This window comes from Populus euphratica, unplaced genomic scaffold, assembly GCF_000495115.2.
Source record: "Populus euphratica unplaced genomic scaffold, PopEup_1.0 scaffold13.1, whole genome shotgun sequence".
Taxonomy (NCBI): Eukaryota; Viridiplantae; Streptophyta; class Magnoliopsida; order Malpighiales; family Salicaceae; genus Populus; species Populus euphratica.
The window spans coordinates 1,017,279-1,038,886 of record NW_011499872.1 but is presented as its reverse complement, the minus strand read 5'-3'; the positions used below and the strand labels follow the sequence as shown (position 1 = coordinate 1,038,886).

Genomic DNA, 21,608 nt, shown 5'->3' with positions numbered 1-21,608 from the left:
AAGCATTGGTTGCTCAGAGAAAACCAAGTAGTCCAATGTTATGAACATGCTGCTTTACTTCTTTGTAGAACAATGTGCTTTCATATAGGTGGTCGTTGTTTGGCATTGTGATTTATTTGGTCTCAACTTATTACATTATGGCTGCTGTCTAGTATTGATAAAGGCTAATAACCTATTTATTTTCCTACACGAGAACATTCAAATTTATAGAATTTACATCAGTTTTGCATGTCGAAATTGATATTCATTTGCTAAAAGTCTGATATTAGCTCAGTCATTCTAAATAATTGAAAGGAGCTGGTTAGATCTCAAGCTAGTTACAACTTATCCTTGCTCTTTTGCTCTTTGAGATACCAGGCACTGATAACTCACGTGCAGACATTAGCAGTTGTGATGGGGCTTCTCACTTTCTGTTTGTGAGTCTTAAAAGGGTAGCAGGTAGCGAAACTCTGATTCATAAGGCTGCACTTCTACCATTTTTGTCAACGGAAATTTTGATTCTCCGTTTAGGCACTCCATCATCAGTCTTTTCAGTGATCCAGAGCGTGGCAATTGGCTATAAATCCATTCTAGTAGTGATTCCATGTCATCTGCAAAATCTCGCATGTGCCACTGCAAAAGCTTGGGCACCACGATCATCCTCTTGCATGTAACTCCCACTGAAGCTTCCAGATACTCCACCTTTGCTCTTCCCAATTCATTTACCACCTCTTCTGGGGTATAGATCCTAAGCTGAATATCAGATCCCATTGTGAAAAAAAAAACTTTACGGGTCTACACTCGTGGTTCGAAGTAGATGGATTTTAGAGATCAAGTGTTGAAAAGCATTATGCACTTACCGCGGGAGAGGACCAACTTCCTCGGCAAAGAGCGAATGTCACATTTGGCTCTGGATACCCCAGACCATAAGCATGCCGTAATAGCATTTCCTTCTCATCCGCATGGCCCTTGTAAGCGAAAACATAACCTTATCAACTATTATATAAAGCGAAGGTAGGAAAAGACTGCATCATGGCCTGAAATCGGATTTGATATCCATTCCGTTGCTGTTCACCTTGAAATGGAAAATCTAAGCCTTGCGGTTTTGGCTTTCTTTAGGGTGTTGTGAGTGTGCGATATACTCAGATGAGATGTCATCTGCAAAATCTCGCATGTGCCACTGCAAAAGCTTGGGCACCACGATCATCCTCTTGCATGTAACTCCCACTGAAGCTTCCAGATACTCCACCTTTGCTCTTCCCAATTCATTTACCACCTCTTCTGGGGTATAGATCCTAAGCTGAATATCAGATCCCATTGTGAAAAAAAAAACTTTACGGGTCTACACTCGTGGTTCGAAGTAGATGGATTTTAGAGATCAAGTGTTGAAAAGCATTATGCACTTACCGCGGGAGAGGACCAACTTCCTCGGCAAAGAGCGAATGTCACATTTGGCTCTGGATACCCCAGACCATAAGCATGCCGTAATAGCATTTCCTTCTCATCCGCATGGCCCTTGTAAGCGAAAACATAACCTTATCAACTATTATATAAAGCGAAGGCAGGAAAAGAGTGTGCATCATGGCCTGAAATCGGATGTGATATCCATTCCGTTGCTGTTGACCTTGAAATGGAAAATCTAAGCCTTGCGGTTTTAGCTTTCTTTAGGGTGTTGTGAGTGTACGATATACTCAGATGAGAACATTGAAGTTTATAGGATCTTTCGCAATAAAAAAAGAAGATGGATTGGAAGAGGAATGCAATTTTGAAAATTCTGAAACGTGGCAGGGAACCGTCAATCTAGGTCCATAACATTGAAGTTTATAGGATCTTTCGCAATTAAAAAAGAAGAAGATGGATTGGAAGAGGCATGCAATTCTGAAAATTCTGAAACGTGGCACGGAACCGTCAATCTAGGTCCACGAACAGAATGAATAATTAGATAACTATGAACTTACATGGTTTGGTTCACATGGATGCCGGAGAATAAAGTGTTCAATGGCTAGAGCATTCAGCACTATCCCACCCACATTCACTGCAGCCTGGATTAGAAAAGTCCCATTAATTTACTAATGGTTACCGTAACTGGGAAAAAGAAAAAAAAGCTGGTGGTCATAGTTGAGCACAACGCCATGTCAATGTTTGTGTAGCCGAATATTGGGCATTTCAGGCTTGATTTTTTAATCCATGGTTTGTCTACGAATTGAGATACCTTGTTCATAGTCGCCAGCAGATTCTCCTGTGACGAAGGTAGCCCATGTTCTAGAAATCCCTGAAATTTTATGACAAGCAGAATCTCATTAAATATTTGACAGACATTCCTCTCATTTGCTACATGAAACTTGAGATTTCTTACAGTACATGCATTATGCAGGCGTTGTAGATATTGATCCAAAATGCTAGCTTCTGCTTGTAGGTCAAGAATGTCAAGTCAACGTTACATAGTCTACGGATTAAAACCCTGAAAGAGGTACAGAAATAGAACATGTGAGGAACTTTGAAATTTGAATTATCGGTGTCTAAATAATCATCATGCCCTGAGAAAATCAGTAAGCACCTCAATTTTCCGGCCATTGGTAAACACTCTGATAAACGACGAACATCTAACGAGTTTCTTTGTATCTGAATGAAGTTCTTGTAAGGCCCAATGTCCCTGACAGTGCTATCCAAATCTGGCATAATGCGGTAAGGGTCGAGGTTTGATTCATTGTGGTTGAAAGGAAAGATAGATGCTTTATAGTTGAACAAGGTCTCTGGGCCCTTTGAATTCATGCAGGATAGGCTAAGTTTTGGAACAATAGCTAATTCTTCTCTATCTTGTTGGGGTGCCTGGTGTAGCTCAAGGAATATTCCTATTAGGCTTTTGACAAGTTCTTCTGACAGTTCATTTGGATTCTCATTACAAATTTCTTTGCAGATATGGTGTTCATTTTGTATTCTTCCTGTATGCCTCCTTGGTTTCTCATTTTCTGTGCGGTACAAGAACAGAGGAGACAATAAAAAAGTGGATTTTCCTTGTATATTTTTTTCCTTCGTCTACTTTTTGACAAAACTTAGAAAGTAAAAAGACAACAACTTGAGCCAGGCTCAAGGAATGTTCATGCAAGCTTACTAGTGGAACTTGTAGACAACATGCTTAACATTTCTGCTGCAGAACCTACAGAGGGTCTTCTGAATTTCATTTTCTCCTTTCTGTATTCGTCATAATGTTGTGATCTGGATAGCTGATTGAAATCGTCTTCGAGCACTGATCGATTTTCCAGTCCGCTTGGTGGTAATTGATTTTGTTGCTTCATCATCTTCTTTTGCTGTTGCGGCTGCCTTTTCCATTCCATGTTCTGCTTCCTCTCCTGATACAAGTTGAGTTTCAGCTCATCAACTTTTCTTTCAAGCCATACGATCTCCTCCTCCACCATTGCCAGTTCTGCAAGGAGGCTCTGAACCTGCACATGCACCAATCCTCTTTATAACATCAATTCCATAGAAAGAGTGATAGCACTACCCACTTAATTGCTCTTACTTGGGGTGGTATCAGCGTGGCAAGACATGGATGTGACGACACTGAACCATGGAGTGCACACTGCAGAACCTTGTTTATTGCCTGTTCCTCGTTTAATTCTGCTTGCAATTTCTCAACCTGCAACGTTTACAAGCCAAAGCCACCATTAGTAATCCTTTAATGACATTTTTTTTTGCTTCTACTCCTATATGCTATACAGAACAAAAGGCCAGGTGGAGAAATGATCGAAATAAGGTTCTTCACCTCCTCCTCGAGATCGACTCTTTTCTGTTTCTCATCACTCTGTTGCCCAAGGTAGTCTTCAAATTTCATTGTTCTTGCAAGGCCAAAAAATGAAGAGAAATCTACAATCTAAGAACAGTGGCAAAGGAAGTTACAAGAAGAAGGTGCTTATTAAAACAGAGAGATAGAAGGTTCACCTGGACAGTCGTGGGTGCCATTAAGGAAGTTGAAAGATACAAGCCTTGAAGTGGAAGTGAAAAAAAGGGGGGATGGAGGATTTGCAAAAAGGGATAGTGAGAATCTGCGGTGGAAGAATCTTTAGCTGTGATTGGTGGCGGTGGTAGCAGTCGTGGTTGTTAATGTTATTAGTGAAATGCATGACCATCCCATGAACCCAACACAATACATACAGGTCATCCATTAATTTCGACCAATTTGTAAGTGTTGTAGTGGCAGACGTGAAACCCATGAACAATTCGATGCACTTTTTCGAAAAGTTTCTTTTTCCCTTCCATTTTCCTTCCTTATAAGTTACTAAGTAATTACTAATTGCTGTAATGATTTATTTTAAATGAGAATATAACGAATTGCACCAATAAAAAAAAAAAAAAAAGCAGAAAGAGAAGACAACGAGCGAGCGACTTTAACTAACAAGACAGTGACCGATAATGATGGGAATTTTATTTCATTTCAGGGAACACCGACATAGCATTCCTTTATTCACCAGAGGTCAAAGAAAGAAAGAAAGAATATTACCCAAATTTTAACTAGAAAAAGGGGAAATCAACAATTCCTAAGAAGAATCTAAAGTTTTCCTAGCGTGTTCAAGAGTACAGTAACTTTTGTTTGTAATCTATCTCAAAATTATATTTCATTTAAAAAATATCAAATTTAATAATTTTTAAGTGTTTTTTTATTATTTTAATTTGTTGATATCAAATATTAAAAACCTTAAATATAATTATTTTATTTTATTTTATGTATGAGCATATAATTAAATATGAGATTCCATGCCAATAAATTTGCAGTTCAATTAACACCTCGTGTTCTCTTCTGGTAAGTCTCTTGTTAAAGCTTCTCTTTTATAACCAAAATAAATAAATACAGTAAAATAAAATAAGCGATTCCATACAAATTCAAGTAGCAGAACATATCAACAACGACTTAAAAAAGAAAAGAGAAAAATAGGAAACTTCCAACCCAACACTACAATGCCATGCAGCCTTGAGCTGGAGAGACTCTCATGTGCAGTCTACGAGGAACAAGATTACTGAGTTCCCGGTTTAGGGTTGCAAAGGCTTCCGCAAAAATTGCAAACCACGGAAGTTTAACTCAAACAGATTAGCAAGAGACCTAAAAACTGCTTTGGTTCCATCCGCCGTACTCTTCCCGGTCATAATCCTTTTCCTCCTACAGAATCCAACAAAATAACCACAGTATGAATCAACCAAGATAAACAATGGCAGGCAACAATGCATGTACTTCTGTTATTCAATTTTTAACACTGATTTGATTTGATTTTGTCTAGACTTATAGCCAACAATGCTCATTGATTGTTGCTTCATGCATAGCTTGGGCTAGCTACACTTTTATGGTGCTTATAAGATCTAAAGTAGTATCATTTTTTCCTTTTTATGAATCATTTTCTGGGGCATCATCATCTGTTAGCTACCATAAACCACTATAGAATTCTAGAAAATTCGTTAGTCAAGGTGGAAACGGGCTTAGAAACATTGATGCTAGCACTCAATGAGACAAAAACGTTTCAGTCTCCTGCTAATTAAGAGAAGTGAGAAACCAAGACAAAGAAAACACCGTGCACTTATGCAGGAATAAAATATATATATATATATACCTTGAGGGTAAAAGTGACACCAACTTGAATCTCTCCAATATATGATTCCGTAGCACTAACCACTCTATACTTGCAGGGATGTAGCTCAGCAGATCCATTTTCCACTCCTGATGTCAACAAATCCTTCACATAGATCCTACATGAACAAAAAATGGAGAAATAAACATGACAATATGCCTAACATACAACAATCCATTTATCAATATTACTGGATTTATCTGGGAATAAAAATAGTAACTCTGTTCGGATTCTTCTATTAATTCATTTTTCTTGAAGAAACTTTCTCATCCCCGGTACATCAATCAAAAGTCTGCCCCTGCAGCATAAATTGCATAATAATACTTAAGAAGCAACCCTGAAGCTTTTCATTTGTCAGTATTGTCATGGTTTGAGGCATTTTCTCTGGCAAACGAATTTAGTGACCTGGCTCCTATGACATCTTCCTCCTTTTCGTTCAAAGCAAGCTTTATATGCATGATTTCTAATGGTAGATAAAGCGCATAAAACAACCCGAAATGTATTGCCTCAGTAAGTAGCTTTATATGTGGGGGGAGATTATTGAAACTCAGAATTGTAATCGGTAAGCTAATTCTAATTACTACTATGTCTTACGTGGCTTCACCAATGAAGTCGTCGGCAGAGAAGGTGTCTTTGTCCATGATTTTAAGACTGAGCTTATATTCGCCAGCTTGTCCTGGATACTCTACCTTGAATGTGAGCCTCTCATTCCAAACTGGATGACCACCTTGACCTGCACCGTTGATATGTTCACAAAGCAAAAGTTAATTTAAACAAAAATCCGGTTGTAAATATGGTGCATACCACATACAATTAAATTCTAGGCTTACTTCTTTCTATCTGTATGATTGTTTAAGATTCTTGATTGCTTTTCCGTTGAGCAATCATTGAAATAAGTACAGGTGAACTTAGAATATGATTGCACATGAATGAGTGAACTACGGTAAAATTAACATGGCATCGCCTTTGCTTGCAATGCTAAAAATGCAGGCATTGTTGCTGTTCGAATATAGCAGTTGCATATAATGCAATGCAAGCAATGCTGAAACACACACCCTTGTTGCAAGAAGAATGGTTAATTCTAGACCTTGATTTGTCCAGAAATTCTCTATTCTTTGGCTTGTTTTCATTTCTTGCCAACTGAATCATGAATCATTTACTTTTACTAATCAATGCAAGGATTCATTCATATACTAGTTGCTGTAATTATGTAGCATTTTTCTACTGTTATATACTTTTAAAGGTAATAAAGAACTACATATCCCTTTAGGCTGCAGATATTGATTGGCTTAAAAAACTCCCTGTTGACATAACTTATTGGGACAATGCTGGCATTGATCAGTGACCAACTAAGTTTTGTGATTTGGAATTGGTCCAAGGAAGGATTATTGGTTGTTTTGACTTTTGAATCTGATAAGTGCGCGCGCGCACCCACACACATATAATAGAGTAAGATAATTATTAAATATCAGTTTGCGTAAGCCACCAATTACCTCTAGCTACACTGCTCTTGCGCTCTTGGCTTTTGTATTGCACGATAACATATGGATCCATATCACCTGCCATCATATCAAATATACTGAAATTAGAATCTTCAGTTCACAAGCAGTCAGAACTTTAAAAAAGGAAAGACTTTAGTTGTTAATGTGTTTCATTTTCCAATGAGAGGATTCATCCCCGCACAGGTCTCTGGCTTTGGCACAAGTATGTGTGTTTAATGGTCTGATTACAGAGTGGGGGGGGGGCCCCCCCCCCCCCCCCCCCAACTTGCTTGTATCTATGTCCCTACACAAGTCTACCAGAGACATGCGATGGCTATTATCGCATTATTTCACTAATATATGTTTAATTGTTCATGATATACGGTTATGAATGGCAATTGTTCATCATTTCACCACTATGGTCTGCTCTTCCGTGTTGCAGCCCATTTAAAACCACCTTTATCTGAATTGAAGTTGAAACTAGACATAAAAATGGCAATTCAATGAAAGAAATGAGATTTCTAGCCAAAAAAGAAAAGGAAAAAAACCCCAAGAAAATAGGATGATGAACGGAAAAAAACCAGATGGAGCCAAATATCACGACACGCATTTCGGGAACCAGAATAGCAAGTACCAAGAAAGGGACGATGACAGGATCAAAAACACAGAAAAGAAAAGAAAAACATGATATTTTACATAACTTGGAACTCTAAATAAAAGAAACAAATATACAAAGAAACACAAAAACATGGAGATTGTACCTATGAAATCAGTATCTCCAAGGCCTTTTGCATTCACCAGCAGCACTTCCAATATCCCGCTAGCCATCTCTTTGTTTCTCTCTCAGGCTTTGAGCTAGGATAATTCTATATGATTCCGATTCAAGGGTCTTTGGCGATGACTTGTTGAAGCCTGGTATTTATCGAAAAAGAGTCCATCATGGACAAATATATAGCACTTGATGATACAATGACGGACTGTGAAGATTCAAGAATGACCAACCATTGCCTGTCTTCGGTCAAATCATTTCATTGTTTTTTTCTTTTTCTTTTTCAAATGATGAGAGCTAGTTTTTGTTTTTTAGCTTTTATACATGTTTTTAAAAGTATTTTTTATTTAAAAATAATACTTATCAAAAACAAAAAAAAACATGAAAATTATTTTCTGAGAAAAATAATACTTATCAAAAACAAAAAAAACATGAAAATGATTTTCTGAGTTTTTTAATATTAATATATCAAAATTATTAAAAATTATTAATTTAATAATTTTTCAAATCAAATATATTTTAAAAAATTATCTTTTAATTGGAGTAACAAACACCCCTTATCAGTACCAGACTTTTAAGTATTCAGATGAACGATTATCGAAAGCTACAAAATACAAAAAGACTCATGTCAAGTGGCGGGTGTAGGGGTGCCGTGGCGGTAACCGGAGCTAAAATGATGAATAACCTATTAAATAATGTTCACACGTAGTTGGAAGGTAATCCTTTCTTTCTTTCTCTTCTATTTTTTCATGGGCCATCAGTCCAATTCATAGATCTAGTTGCTCATTTATATTAAGCTGTTTTTATCTGATTTATATCGAAGGACGTGGATCTAATAATAGCTTAATTAATTAACTATCAAAGCAAGTTTGCATTAGATATAGACATTTTTTATTTTAAAAAATGTCTTCTCCCTAATACCTCTTACAAATTTCTGCAACGATTTCTATGATTATTTTGAATGTTTATACCAATTAAAACCAGTTATGAACATCGATGTTCCCTAGCAGGATTCCGCAGGAAATTGGACGGCGCCGTCCGATTCCATGGCTGCATGCTTTCTAATTTGACCATGACCGCATGTTTCCTTTGATTTCCATATAAAAACCACCCTCTCTCGAAAAAAGAAAAGAACAAAAAAAAAGGGATGTTCTAACTTCTCCGAAGGCTCTTCGGGATGGCTGCCCTTAAAGGTGTGGGAGAGCCCAGCTATTCCTGGAAGCGCCTTCTGGAAGTTGCTTGATACGAGCCTATGCTTCGTTTTGAAAGTTCTTCGCTCCAACGCGTCATTAATGGCTGCTGCCATTTTTATTTTTATTTTCATGTTCATTTTTGTCATTGCATCATTAATTTAATGGCGCGTATTTGATGATTTTTTTTCTTTGGTCACAAGAATTTGAGGGGACGAATTCACCCGTTCATGATACAAAGTTGTTTCATAAATTAAATTACTAGCTAGTAGCTCAGCTTGAGATCGAAAAAAATAATTGGGAATCCTGTATATAATTAGAGAAATAGATACATGATTCAAGTTTCCAAATGTAATGTTATGTTTCTGTATAGTTTTTTTTTTCTTCCAACGTTTTAAATAAACATAACTTAGATCAAATGTATTTTTATTTTCTGTAACTAAACGATGTAATAGAAATGCTTTACGTATTTTTTTTTATATAACAAAAGGTATCAAGTCATTTTAGTAATTAGCAATCACTAATTAATTTATTTAATGTGATATTTGTTTTAAGTAATTAATTAAAAAATTTGATGTGACTTTTTATTTATTCTAAATTTTAAATTAAATTGTATAGAAATTATCTGGATAATATTATGTTAAATTAATCCTAATAAATTTGTTAAACCTGTAATTTGGGATTTTACTTTTAATAAATTAAATTAATTATTTTATTTTATTTTATTATATTGACCAGTAGATCCAACCCATGACACCTATCTGCACGCTTACCACTTGAATAATAACACGGGGTTATTAATCAATAGTTTTTAGTTGTTTTATTTATTCTTTTTATATTGTCCCGTCTGAAACTTAAAAGTGCTCGTTATTAATTTGACAAACCTCAGGAAGTGGGCCACGTACAAAGAGGACACGATCTGAGGTCTTTCTCTCCTCTCTCTAATTATAGCAACCATCACCTGTAATATCACAGCTTTAGGCAACAAATATTGGATTCCAACAAGTAAAACCATGGTAAGAACCTGAATGCCACCACTGCAAAAGAGAGAAAGCCTGCAGATAGATCATGGTGACTTGCTAGTAGGAATGGTTGGTTTCTTACATGTGAGTTGATGGGCTGCCACGTTAATTTTGCCTTCAACATCCAAAATCCCAAGTGATAAAGTGAACACAAAATAAGACAATGTCCTCCCCTGCCTCAAATGTATATGTATAGCATGGACATTACACGCGTGTAGCTCGGAGCGGTTCAGATGGTATGAGGCCATGTATTGCAATTTTAGTGGCTTACTTTTACATGAATTTTCTTTCTTTCTTTCTTTTCTTTTCCGGCCACGCCACACAACATTCATAGCACTAGGAACATATGTATTTTTATAATTTAAAAGTATTTTTTAAAAATATTTTTTATTTATTTTGAAATGATTTTGATGTGTTGATATCAAAAATAAATTTTAAAAATAAATAAATATTATTTTTATATATTTTCTTATAATTTTTTTAAAATAATTATTATCATAATAACAAATAAGATCTAAGTGATGGGATAGAAAATAACATCTAATTCCCCTTTTCTCAAAAAAAGTTCTTATTTAAAATTTTAAAATTCTCCAAAGGTCTTAGTTGCAATCTATTATTGTTGGAAAGATGATTACAAACATGTATTTTTGTCAATTTTAAACATCCATCTTCTAAAACAACGAAATTGTTTATGTTATATCAAGCTCAAATAATAAATAATGATATATTATTAGTTATTTTATGTATTTTAATTTTTTAAAAGAAAAATTAAAAAAGAGAATTAATCTATAACACACCAAAAATAATAAAAATATCCTCATTTATAATTTATTTATATTACTAATTATTCGCCTTGCAATATAAAATTACTAGAGCCAAACGGATTCTGATCCGAATCCGTTTGGCTCCCCTACATGTGACCATCCTGAGGTCATTAAGATAGAAAAAACGTTAGGAGGGTCAAAGATAAATTGCACTAGTCTTTTTAAAAAAAACAAATCCGTGTTGATAAAAATACATGTGCAATGATAACACTTACGAGGAAAAAATAATCTTGTACAATCCGAGATTACAAATAAAAAATTTAAAAATCACAAAGCGTTGCAAAGCATGGGGATTCATTTATGAACAGTGGCAATGAAATCGAACTAAACAGAGCTTTGCTTCCATCCACCATAATCTTCTCCAGCTTCTTCCTCTTCTGCCTGCAGAGAATCCAACAAAACAAGATGCATTATTTTTACTTTTTTAATTCAAGTTTTAGTACTGTATATATATATATACATAACCCATCATGCATCGATTATCTAATCATCAAACGTATGGATTACCTTGAGGGTAAAAGTGACGCCAACTTGAATCTCTCCACGATAAGATTTGTCAGCATTAACCACTCTATACTTCTGAGTCTGTAGTTCAGCAGTTCCATTCTTCACTCCTAATGCCAACAAATCTTTAACGTAAATCCTGCATAAAAGAAAAGGATTGAAATAAATCTAACAAGATTCATTCAGAAGTGATGCTGTTAATGGATTTATTTTGCTTGTGGGCTCTCCCGTTTGATAAAATTTAAGAAAAAAATCGAACTAGTAATTTTTCATGCTTCTTTTACTTGCTAGTATCAAACTCTTGGCATGGTGTCAGGCAAATTTCTCAACTAAATAAATTTAATGACAAGCATTACTTAGGTCTGGCTCCTGCTAGTTCAAGTATATTTTCCTCCATATTCTCTGTTAAAGCTATGCTTGCTATTTGCAATCAACCCAAAATGCATTGCTCCACCCTAAATAGCTTTATATATAGCATATGGAAATCAAAAAAATACTGCAATTGGAAATTTTAATCTATAAAATTAATATACATTCGCCACACACATATATAACAGTGTCTTACGTGGCTTCGCCCACAGAATCATCAGCAGAGAAGGTGTCCTTGTCCATGATTTTAAGAATGAGCTTCTAGTTGCCACCTTGCCCTGGATACTCTACCTTGAATGTAAGAGTCTCATTCCACACTGGACGCCCACCTTTACCTGCACCATCGATTTGAAGTTACTTAAAGAAAGCACTTCGTCTGTAAAACATCTGTGCATGCCTTGTACAGTTACAATCTGTCTTTACCAGGGGCTTCTCAGTTGAACAATCACTAAAATAAATCTAGATCAATTATGGAATTTAGAAATCGCATGCTTAGAGGTAAAGAATAATATATAGTATAATTGACATTGCAATATTGCCTTCACTTACAATGTTAATTTTAATCTATAAATTCATGTCTGTAATATTTGCTGTCAATACAAACCAAAGTATACGTTAACCAAATTATTTGCAACATGAGTTGTGAATTGTGATTTCATTAACATTGCCTACATCCTTGCCAATAACGACATTTTAAGTACAATTATTCTTTACTACCTGTTGGCAATAATGGAGATTCTTTTGTAATCCATTTACAAAGATCAATGAAGAATTGCGCATTCCTTTAGGAGGCGGCTACAAATTTGACTGTCAAAATAAGACCTTATTGGCGCAAGTTGCTGGGGGAATTTCTACACTGGTTGGTCACCATCTAGCACAAGGAACTTTCGTGATTTGAAATGGGTCAAATCAAGAAAATAATCCTTAATTGATTTGTTTGAGCCTCATTAATTGTTCTCGAAGTCTATCTGTCAAAGGGGTTGATAATGCTTGGAGGCTAGTGCCATCAACGGAAGATAGCATATAATAAGATAAGATTAGGGTTTTTTTTTTTTCAATTTGATTTTCTTGTGGAACTAAGATATATTAAAATACACATCAGTTTGAGTAAGTAAAGAACTAACCTCTTGCTACTTTGCTCTTGCGCTCTTGGCTTTTGTATTTTACCAGAACATACGGGTCCATGTTAGCTGCCATCGTATCAAAATTAAAATCTTCGGAGCTCACATTCGTAACCGAAAAAAAAAACATTTTGCAATTCATTTTTAATGAATATTCAGTGTTCAAGTAAAAAAACTCAATGCTTTTCTTTTCCAAGTCATGTTAAATAATTGGTATGTACAAAATAGAAAAGTTAATGTTTAAGAATCGAGGTCCCTTTTTAGCCTATTAATGTTTTAATGCCAACCCATTTAGTGCATGTTTTTCGAATTATTTTTTGTCTAAAAATATTAAATTAATTCTTTTATATAATATATTTTATATTCTTAATATGTTAATATTAATAAAATAATAATTTTGAAGTATAATATTTTTTCAATTGAAAAACACTTTTAAAAAAATTATTAAAAATACACTTAATAAAATCTCAAAACCATCTAAATTAATTTGAAACGGATTTGTTGAGAGTAGATATACAAATGGCATAGAAATTTAATTATTAAAAATAGAAGAAAGAGTTTTCTTGCTAGAGAAAAAAAATCAAGAAAACATCACGATATGGACGAAATGAAATCAGAAACTACTCCAGATGAATTTGGAGTACAAACAAGATACGCACTCGTAGAAGTGCAAGAACATGATCAATCAAAGATATTAGAAACAACTGATCAACTCAAGATGAAATTGGAAAAAACAAAGAAGATGCATACTCGAAGAGCTGGAGCAGTAACATGATAAACCAAAGAAATCAGGGTTTCCAAGGCCTTTTGCCTTCACCAGCTTCACTTCCAATATTCCAACGGCCATCTCTTTGTTTCTCTCTAACTCGACGATCCTATAAGATTATATATTATCTGCACTACTTGTATGTCGACGATCCTATAAGATTATATATTATCTCAGTGTCTTCTGCACTACTTGTATTTTCAAGCGTGGTTTATATCGAAAGAGTCCATCATGCATGGACATACATATACTCGATACAACGACGACGGGCTGTTTTAATCAAGATTGACCAGATCGTATTGGCTGTCTTCGGTCAAATGTACGAAAGCAAGATAGTTGTTGTTTTGTTCCCTGTTCCATTCTTAATCACATGGGCAATTAGGGCTTAAACTAAGCTACATCAAGTGGCCGATGTCCTTTATTTTATTTTATTTTTTCCCTTTCGAAAATAATAAGAAAGCATGGTGGCAAACAAAGAAGCAAGACGTGACGTGTTGTTTTTATTTGTCTACATGAGTTCAAATTGATAGAAATCAATAGCCTGTCAATACATTTCACATTAAATTGCTCAAGTTTAAACCTCTCTAACGCCATCTAGTAATCAATAGCTTTAAGTTTGTTGTTCTTTTATAACAAATACACACAATTAATGGTCATCATGAAGTCTTACGTACAATTAATTAATTAGATTTACATATAAACTGATCCGAGAGTATCAAAACTAAAATATTATATTCATAATATTATATTTTCATAACAAACGGATATTCCTCGCACCATTAATTAATCATTTCTTATGGATAACAATATATTTTTTGTTACAATGAGATTATTGGCAACCAATATGAGATTTGAAATTGCTCTCGATTTGAATAGATAAATCTTTTTTTAAAATAAAGTGTTTTGTTTTCTCTGTTGGGTCTCTTGTAGAGATCAATTCGAATCGGTTCATACCATAAATCAGTTTGATATTTAGGGATTCAAGGAGGTATAAGAGAATCGTCCAGCAAAATAATGTATAAATTAAAGATAACTCATAATTAAGGGGGAAAAGACAAAGAAATAAAAAAGGAAAATGACCGGTTAATGAAGAAACGGTCTTCACGACGGCTGCCTTCATGGCATGAGAAAGCATCGACTTTTCTGGCCATTAAACTAGTTTCCTGCCTGCCTTGGAATTTGTCTACAGGCCTAGATTTTCTTAACCTAAGTCAAAGTATTTCAAGGCCAAGTTCTCGATGATACATCATCAATGGCTGCTACCGCGTTTTTTATGAATTTTACTTGTTCATTAATTATGTGCCTTCAAAAGTGACGCCGTTTGACTTCTTGGTAATCACGAATCTTATGGTCGATGGCTTGTACCTACCTAGAGGTTTTCAATTCAGTAGCATTTTATAGGGTGCAACTTTACAGAATTCACTTTTTAAAAAGCTTTAAACAAACGTTCTTTACTTCCCCGGATCTGGCCATGCAGTTACATGTTTATTTTTATATTTTAAAAATATTTAATTTTTTTATTTTAAATTAATATATTTTAATATTTTTAAATTATTTTGATGTACTGATATTAAAAATAATTTTAAAAAATAAAAAAATATTTTAATATATTTTAAATAAAAAATATTTTAAAAAATAATTATTGTAATCATATTTCCAAACAAAATACAAGAAATTATCATCAAACTGAAACTTGCCTGACCAGTTGCTACTCCCGATACATTTTGAAGGCACAGATGACATTTATCATAGTATTGTTAGTATAATTTTTCGCAGCACGACCAGCTTGATGGAGAAAAAGAGAGCAGCAGCGATGACAGAAGGAACACTCCTGTGTTGCAAGAAGCCCTCTAGTTTAAAATTCTTCCATTTTTTCTTAAGTTACACTCCATTTAAAATTATCCAACAATAAGAAAATTCCCAACTCATTTCTATCTGTTTTTCAACTCCTCTTCTTTTGAAATTCTAACTTCTTGAATTAGAAAACGCTGTTATTGAGAAGGATGAAATTGCTTTTAAGATCTCTTTTCATTTTAGATCTGTTGATCCACCTGCTGCCTAAGAATTGAATTGAGATCGCTTGTATTATCGACCGATTCCTTAAACTGGTTGTCGTGAAGTATTAATGAACAAATTAATGGGTTGCCACAGTCCAATACCTGGTTTCCACTTGTTTCTCTGTGCCGGTGTTACTGTGGTTGTTTATGCACACACACATATATACACCCGCGCTTTTTTATTTTTTACTGTGGTTGTTTATGCACACACACATATATGCACCCGCGCTTTTTTATTTTTTATTTTTAATTTTTATACATTTTAATTAATATTCAATTCAGCATAACTTTTTTTTTTTAGAAAGAAGATATTAGCCAAATTGTTTTAGATGGCAGGTCAAGGAAAAAGGAGAGGGAGAGAGGCAATCGTTGCAAATTTGCTTGGATTAACCAAGTTTCAGGGTTAAGGAGTTGAGAGAGATTGACGAGCTGGAGTTCTATTTATGATAATTTTAAAGGAGGTATCGTTTGTCTAGCCAAAGCAACAGAGAAAAATAGAGGAATTTCAGACTAAAGGGAAGCATGACCCATCATAACACAATCAGCACGTCCGGCACAACTGGATGCATTCAAATATCAAGATCATATGGAGATAAAATCTGGAAAGCTGCATTGCATCAAGCCAGTTGAAGTGCATAAACGATTAAATCAAAACATAAGTTTACGTGGGTTTTGGAAAAAATTTAGATATTCTAATTCATCCACTAGAGGCAACATAGGCCTACTACCATCTGCTGATGCATTCTGAAAACCATGTTAATCCTGGCACACATCAGACTCATGACCATAGACTAGATTCTAATTCATTTGCCTTATCTAGCATGCCTTGGTGACAAGTCAGCCGACCTAGATCTTGATCCAGAAGGTGACCTTGATGCTCTACCAGGTGACAGCCTCCAAGCTCGTGCTTCCTCAAAATCATATGCCGATTTCCTACAATCAACATGTTTTCAAGTATAGCTTAAATGCACGTGCCTCCTAAGAAATTTGGGTCAACTGATAAGCATAAACAAATTTCAGAGTGCATTCATACCCTACTAAATTAACTTTGAGCTGAAAGAAGGATATTAACTGCTCGGTTTTATAACAGGGTCTAAAACCATGAATAGCATTCGTATCATTACCAGTCAGGCATTGTGATTCTCACAAGTAATTAGGAATTTGCTGTTATGAAAGCATCATAAAACCCAGCTTTTCAATGCCTGTGCTCAATCACTTCTGCGTGACAGCCCACTACAAGGGCATGGAATGACCTAAATACATGGATGACAACAGTAGAGAAGAGAAATCTACACTTACTCGCCAAACCCATTGCCATTTTCATTAAGATCATCGCCATGGCCATAAGCTGGAGAATACGACCTGCGGCTGTGGTCACCATCTCGCTCTGGTGGAGGACCTCTTGGAGATATTGGATGGCCTGCATGCCTTCTATCCGGGGAAGCAGAGTAGTCCCGCCGTCTCGGGGCAGGAGAGTATGACCTACCAAAGTTAAAACACACATCTACGCACATCTATCAACCTGTTTCAGATGTAGATTAGGACAATATGATGGCAAATTTGTAGCCATGGAAGCTTACCTAGAGCGATATCGAGACCTAGAACTGGGATAATGGCGAGGGGACCGTGATAATGAACGAGAACGAGAACGTCCTAAAACATATTTGATACAGAGCAGTGATTAATTTTGTAGCAAACCAATTCAAGATTTCAGCAGTGGGAAAAGAAAGGACACAAAGATTAACACCAATGCAGTAGTTTGATTGATAAAGGAAATTTGCTATCCCAATGTCATATCACAAGATTAATAAACATTGATAACTCAACTTGAAGCTCCCCGCCAGTATATTTTCTAGGATGATTTAACCACAAATTCCTTCCTCATGAGCCGAAAATTCAAAAATAAAAAATAACAAATAAAAAATCAATGCCACTTTTCTGAAGAAAGTGAGCATGTTATAGGCTAGTAATCTTTTATAGACTGATAATCATAATCCTACAAAAATAGCAGCAGATCCATGTTATACGAATCATTGATTATCCATTGCTTCAACATCACAATCACCATTATTTCAAAGACTTCAATTTTTTCCAAAGAACATATTTTTACTTTGGAAATATGCATGGCTTCCAGAAACATACACAAAATGCAGAAAAACTAGACTTCAATCAATGCAAGAAACAAGTTGTGCACAGGGTCATTATCAATTTAGTCAGCTGAGCTGAACACGGTCATTTGTGGACAACAGAAAATGTGGGCAAGAACTTCAATAAATCATGGTACTGGAAAATAACACTGTAATGAGTGATGGCTTACCATAATGGGAGGATCTTCCTCCATGACTCGATGGTCCTCTGTGGAATGTACAAAGTAAATGTAGAGAATCTAAGAAAACTAATAATTATAACAGTAAAATCACAAGGTTTATGCACAAGGGAGAGATATTACCTAACCCTAGCTCTATGGCGCATCTCCTCAGGCCTTTTTCTTGTCTCTGCTGCTAACACCACAGAAATCTGCCTCCCCGCAAAAATCTGCCCATTCATACGATGCTGAGCTTCCATAGCTTCATATGGATCCACAAACTGCACAAATGCAAACCCTCGAGGTTCCCTGCATATAAGACACAGCAAAGCATCAATCAAAGTATGGAAAGTTGTGTATGAGCAAACACGACTTTCTGAGAAGAGTGACTTACTAAAATAGCTTGCCTAGGGATTGTCATAATATCACTACCTAGTACCTTCCCTTAAAAATATACAATCTAGCTCCAGAGCACTTACACATACACGGACATGATTTTACTGAAAGCAGGCTTAATGGCTGACCTTTTCTTTAACAATCAAGTATGAAAGGCAACTTCAAAAGAGGCAAGTCACTTGAAAAATCTTCACATTCTTGTAAATATAAGATGCACTTCAATTCAACGTTCCCAAACTTAAATTCTCCTCAAGTTGCCTTCAGTTGTCAAGAATCAATCTTCTACCTCATCAAACTTTAGTGGTTGTTTTTTTTTTTTATCTTTCTTCATAAAGGAACATTCTTCATTGAACATTACTCTTGAGACCAATATGTTAGCGAATGATAAACAGTAGGTCTTCATCAATGGTGGGGCTTGGTCTTGATTTTTAACTTCAAACCAACATACCCCCTGACAAACCAGTTCAAAATTTAATTCACTGTGAAAAAAAAAAACAAATACCCTGATAAATAGTTTGGAACGCAATTCAAATATGCTTTCCCATCCCTATTTGAATATTGTAACTGAAGTAGCTAGCGTGATTTAGGAACATAGAATCAGGAGGTAAAATCCAAAAGAACAGCATATTTTCCCTTTCCAGTAAAATTGAGGGCTGCTAATTTACACTGTGATTAATAACTCCCAAGATTTCTCCTCACATTAATATCGACTAAAACAAACAAACAACAAAACCATAATCCTAAAACATTGCTATCAACTGGAAAAAAACAAAAAACACTTTATTGAAAGTCAAACACACATAGAAGAACTCCACACCATTTGTGCTCCTATTGACCACTCGTGCTAACCATTTCACCGATCAAAGCACTACTGCTCATGCTTATTCTCAAGCTTGGTTATTTAAAGGTAGAGGCAAATGACTGACTCTAACAGGATTGTGAATAGCTATCATAGGCATTGCATGAATAGAATGAATTAATAAAGTATTTCTATAAAAATAGATGGAGAAGAGAAGTAGAGTGGTAAACAAGAAAAAAATATGACTTACACTGGAAGTAACAATGACAGAAACATAAAATAATTGAATAAAACCATGGCAATATCTCATTACAGATTTAACCAATTCCCCGTAGGGGGAAAAAAAAAACAAAACTCACCCTGTGTAGTAGTCCTTAGGAATATAGACATCTCTTACAACTCCGAATCTCTCAAATGGCCCTCGAAGTTCTTCTGGTCTGCAAAAAAAAAAAAAAACAACTCAATAGGGTATCTCCTAAGAGCTCAAACCCAGTTCACCAAAACAAATAATGGGTGGAATTTCAAATACCTGCAATCAAGAGGAATGTTCCGAACCAATAGGCTTCCACTATTTTGGTCCTTGCGTCTCCCATATCCACCACCACCTCCATATCCTCTTCTTGGTGGGCTTCTTACACGCCCTCCATATCCCCTCCTTGGAGGACTGTAGTATGGTGGACTATATCTCCTCATTATATACCTATCAATTCAACCACATCATAATTTATGTCAATCTATCACATAAATTGCATCTTTTCAACAAAAAGAACAAGACTTCTAGCCCCGTTACATATTCTTCTATTTGGAGTAAAATTAAGCCAGCCCGTTGTGTACCTAGTAAAGAAAAGTAAAAAAAAAAACAAAGAGCAAACTACAAAACACAATCTAGTTCTAATCCCCACCCATTTGTTTTCTGCTAGTATCATAATCAATTGAAGTTAACTGCACTAGTTAAGTCCATTAACTTGACTGGATTATATAAAAAACAAATTTTACCAATCAGAAAGAGCAATCGACCTTCGCTTTTTACAGGATCAACTAAAAAAACCCCGATTATAAGGACTATTTCAGCTTCAATTTTGGTTTTCATCAACTTAATTGTGAACTAGGGTTTTAAGCTTCTTTAATGAGATTTGGAGAAAAAATAGAATAAAAGAAGAAGAAGAAGAAGAAGAAACAAGAGATTAGGTTATTACCTGAACAATGATAACTTTTACGATGAGAGACAAAGAAGAAAAATTTAACTTAGATCTGCAGGTACTTACTGTAGTAAAATCCGATGATCTTGTCTTTTAATTTTTGTCAGGCTTTTATTTCTGAAGCGAAATCAGGAGGAGATTTTCTTATAAACCCTAGATGGACCGGAATAGTGGCGGGTCAATCCGGTTTCTTATATGACTCGGGACTCAGGAGCAGGAGGCGTCCCAAATAAATCCTACTTCATGGCAATAAATAATAAAATAGTCCCTCTAGTTGTACAGAATAAAGTGGAATGGTCCCTCTGGTTGTACAGAATTAGTTGGAATGGTCCCCCTAGTTTTAAAGATTAAGAAATTAGTATTTCTCTTCCAGTTCATGTTCTTTTCTAATTTATTTTGTTATTTTGTTTTAAGATATAGAAAAAGGAAAAACATGAAAATAATACCAAAATATCGATGAGAAAAACGAATCTTTTTAAGTAAAATAATATTACATTAAGCATGGTCAATACTGGTCAAGAGACTAGTAATTAGTTTTTTAAAAGTAAAGAGACTACTTAATGTATAAAACTATAAATTAATTTATAATTAAATATTACTTTAAAAGTCATGGGTTTTTTTATTATGCAAAACTCCACTGTTCATTCTCTTGCACGTTAATAATATGGATGGGCTTTGCAAAATTTTACTTTTCTTCAATTCGCTTTTTAAATTTGTTTTTAGTAGTATGGAATTAAAAGAAAATGTACCAAAATGAAAAAGATACCAAATATAGAAAATATAGATAGTATGCCATAAGTTTCACAAAGGATACATTTTAATCCTTAAAACTTTAAAAATCATATAAACTATATAATTTCAGCATCTCGATATTTTTTTAATCCAGTTTTAGTATAAAATCTAAAACTTTGTTGTTATTAATTTTTTTAGTCATCGGTTAAGAGATGAGAGAGAAAAGTTATCAAATTCCAATTATAGAAAAAGAAGTGTTATTAACACTGATATAGACCACTAAATCAAACAATATTTTATGTTAAGTAGTTTCACTTGAAGAGAGAAGTTTATTTAAGTGTTTTTTTTTTATCTTTAAAGTTTATGAAAAAATAAATCTAAACTCATGTTGATTTTTGGATTTGGATTGATTTCGGTTTTTAGAACAGGGTGTAGATAGGTTTATCATGGTTTCTACATTGTTTTACAAGGTTTTAGGTT

General features: G+C 34.8%; 3 protein-coding genes and 1 pseudogene across 9 annotated transcripts; all 4 read right to left on the bottom strand.

Annotated features, from left to right (window-relative positions):
• Nucleotides 1–28: 28 nt before the first annotated feature.
• LOC105127562 (ternary complex factor MIP1 leucine-zipper protein (Protein of unknown function, DUF547)) lies at nt 29–4,249 on the bottom strand. 2 transcript variants are annotated; one of them, XM_011028908.1, is made up of 11 exons: nt 3,919–4,249; nt 3,743–3,850; nt 3,500–3,616; nt 3,092–3,422; nt 2,537–2,948; nt 2,341–2,440; nt 2,192–2,251; nt 1,938–2,021; nt 1,387–1,494; nt 1,133–1,279; nt 29–585 (listed from the first exon to the last, which is right to left on the bottom strand). In XM_011028908.1, the coding sequence occupies exons 1-11, from the start codon at nt 3,937–3,939 to the stop codon at nt 424–426; spliced, it is 1,650 nt and encodes a 549-aa protein (XP_011027210.1). In that variant the 5' UTR covers nt 3,940–4,249; the 3' UTR covers nt 29–423. The 2 variants fall into 2 exon arrangements, with proteins under 2 accessions (XP_011027210.1, XP_011027211.1); XM_011028909.1 differs by having other exon boundaries at nt 3,743–3,815.
• A 531-nt stretch (nt 4,250–4,780) lies between these two features.
• Nucleotides 4,781–8,122, bottom strand: LOC105127560 (elicitor-responsive protein 1-like). Its single transcript, XM_011028906.1, has 5 exons — nt 7,837–8,122; nt 7,088–7,153; nt 6,189–6,327; nt 5,577–5,712; nt 4,781–5,131 (listed from the first exon to the last, which is right to left on the bottom strand). The coding sequence occupies exons 1-5, from the start codon at nt 7,901–7,903 to the stop codon at nt 5,075–5,077; spliced, it is 465 nt and encodes a 154-aa protein (XP_011027208.1). The 5' UTR covers nt 7,904–8,122; the 3' UTR covers nt 4,781–5,074.
• A 2,926-nt stretch (nt 8,123–11,048) lies between these two features.
• LOC105127561 (elicitor-responsive protein 1-like) lies at nt 11,049–13,763 on the bottom strand (annotated as a pseudogene).
• A 2,481-nt stretch (nt 13,764–16,244) lies between these two features.
• On the bottom strand, nt 16,245–20,592 carry SCL30 (SC35-like splicing factor 30). Of its 6 annotated transcripts, none has more exons than XM_011028904.1 (9): nt 20,463–20,592; nt 19,980–20,031; nt 19,727–19,897; nt 19,557–19,634; nt 18,147–18,311; nt 18,015–18,052; nt 17,278–17,350; nt 16,997–17,179; nt 16,245–16,630 (listed from the first exon to the last, which is right to left on the bottom strand). In XM_011028904.1, exons 3-9 carry the CDS (start codon nt 19,888–19,890, stop codon nt 16,510–16,512), a joined length of 822 nt encoding a protein of 273 aa, XP_011027206.1. In that variant the 5' UTR covers nt 19,891–19,897; nt 19,980–20,031; nt 20,463–20,592; the 3' UTR covers nt 16,245–16,509. The 6 variants fall into 6 exon arrangements, with proteins under 6 accessions (XP_011027206.1, XP_011027202.1, XP_011027204.1 ...); XM_011028900.1 differs by having other exon boundaries at nt 19,988–20,031; XM_011028902.1 differs by lacking the exon at nt 19,980–20,031 and having other exon boundaries at nt 20,394–20,592.
• Between the last annotated feature and the right edge of the window lie 1,016 nt (nt 20,593–21,608).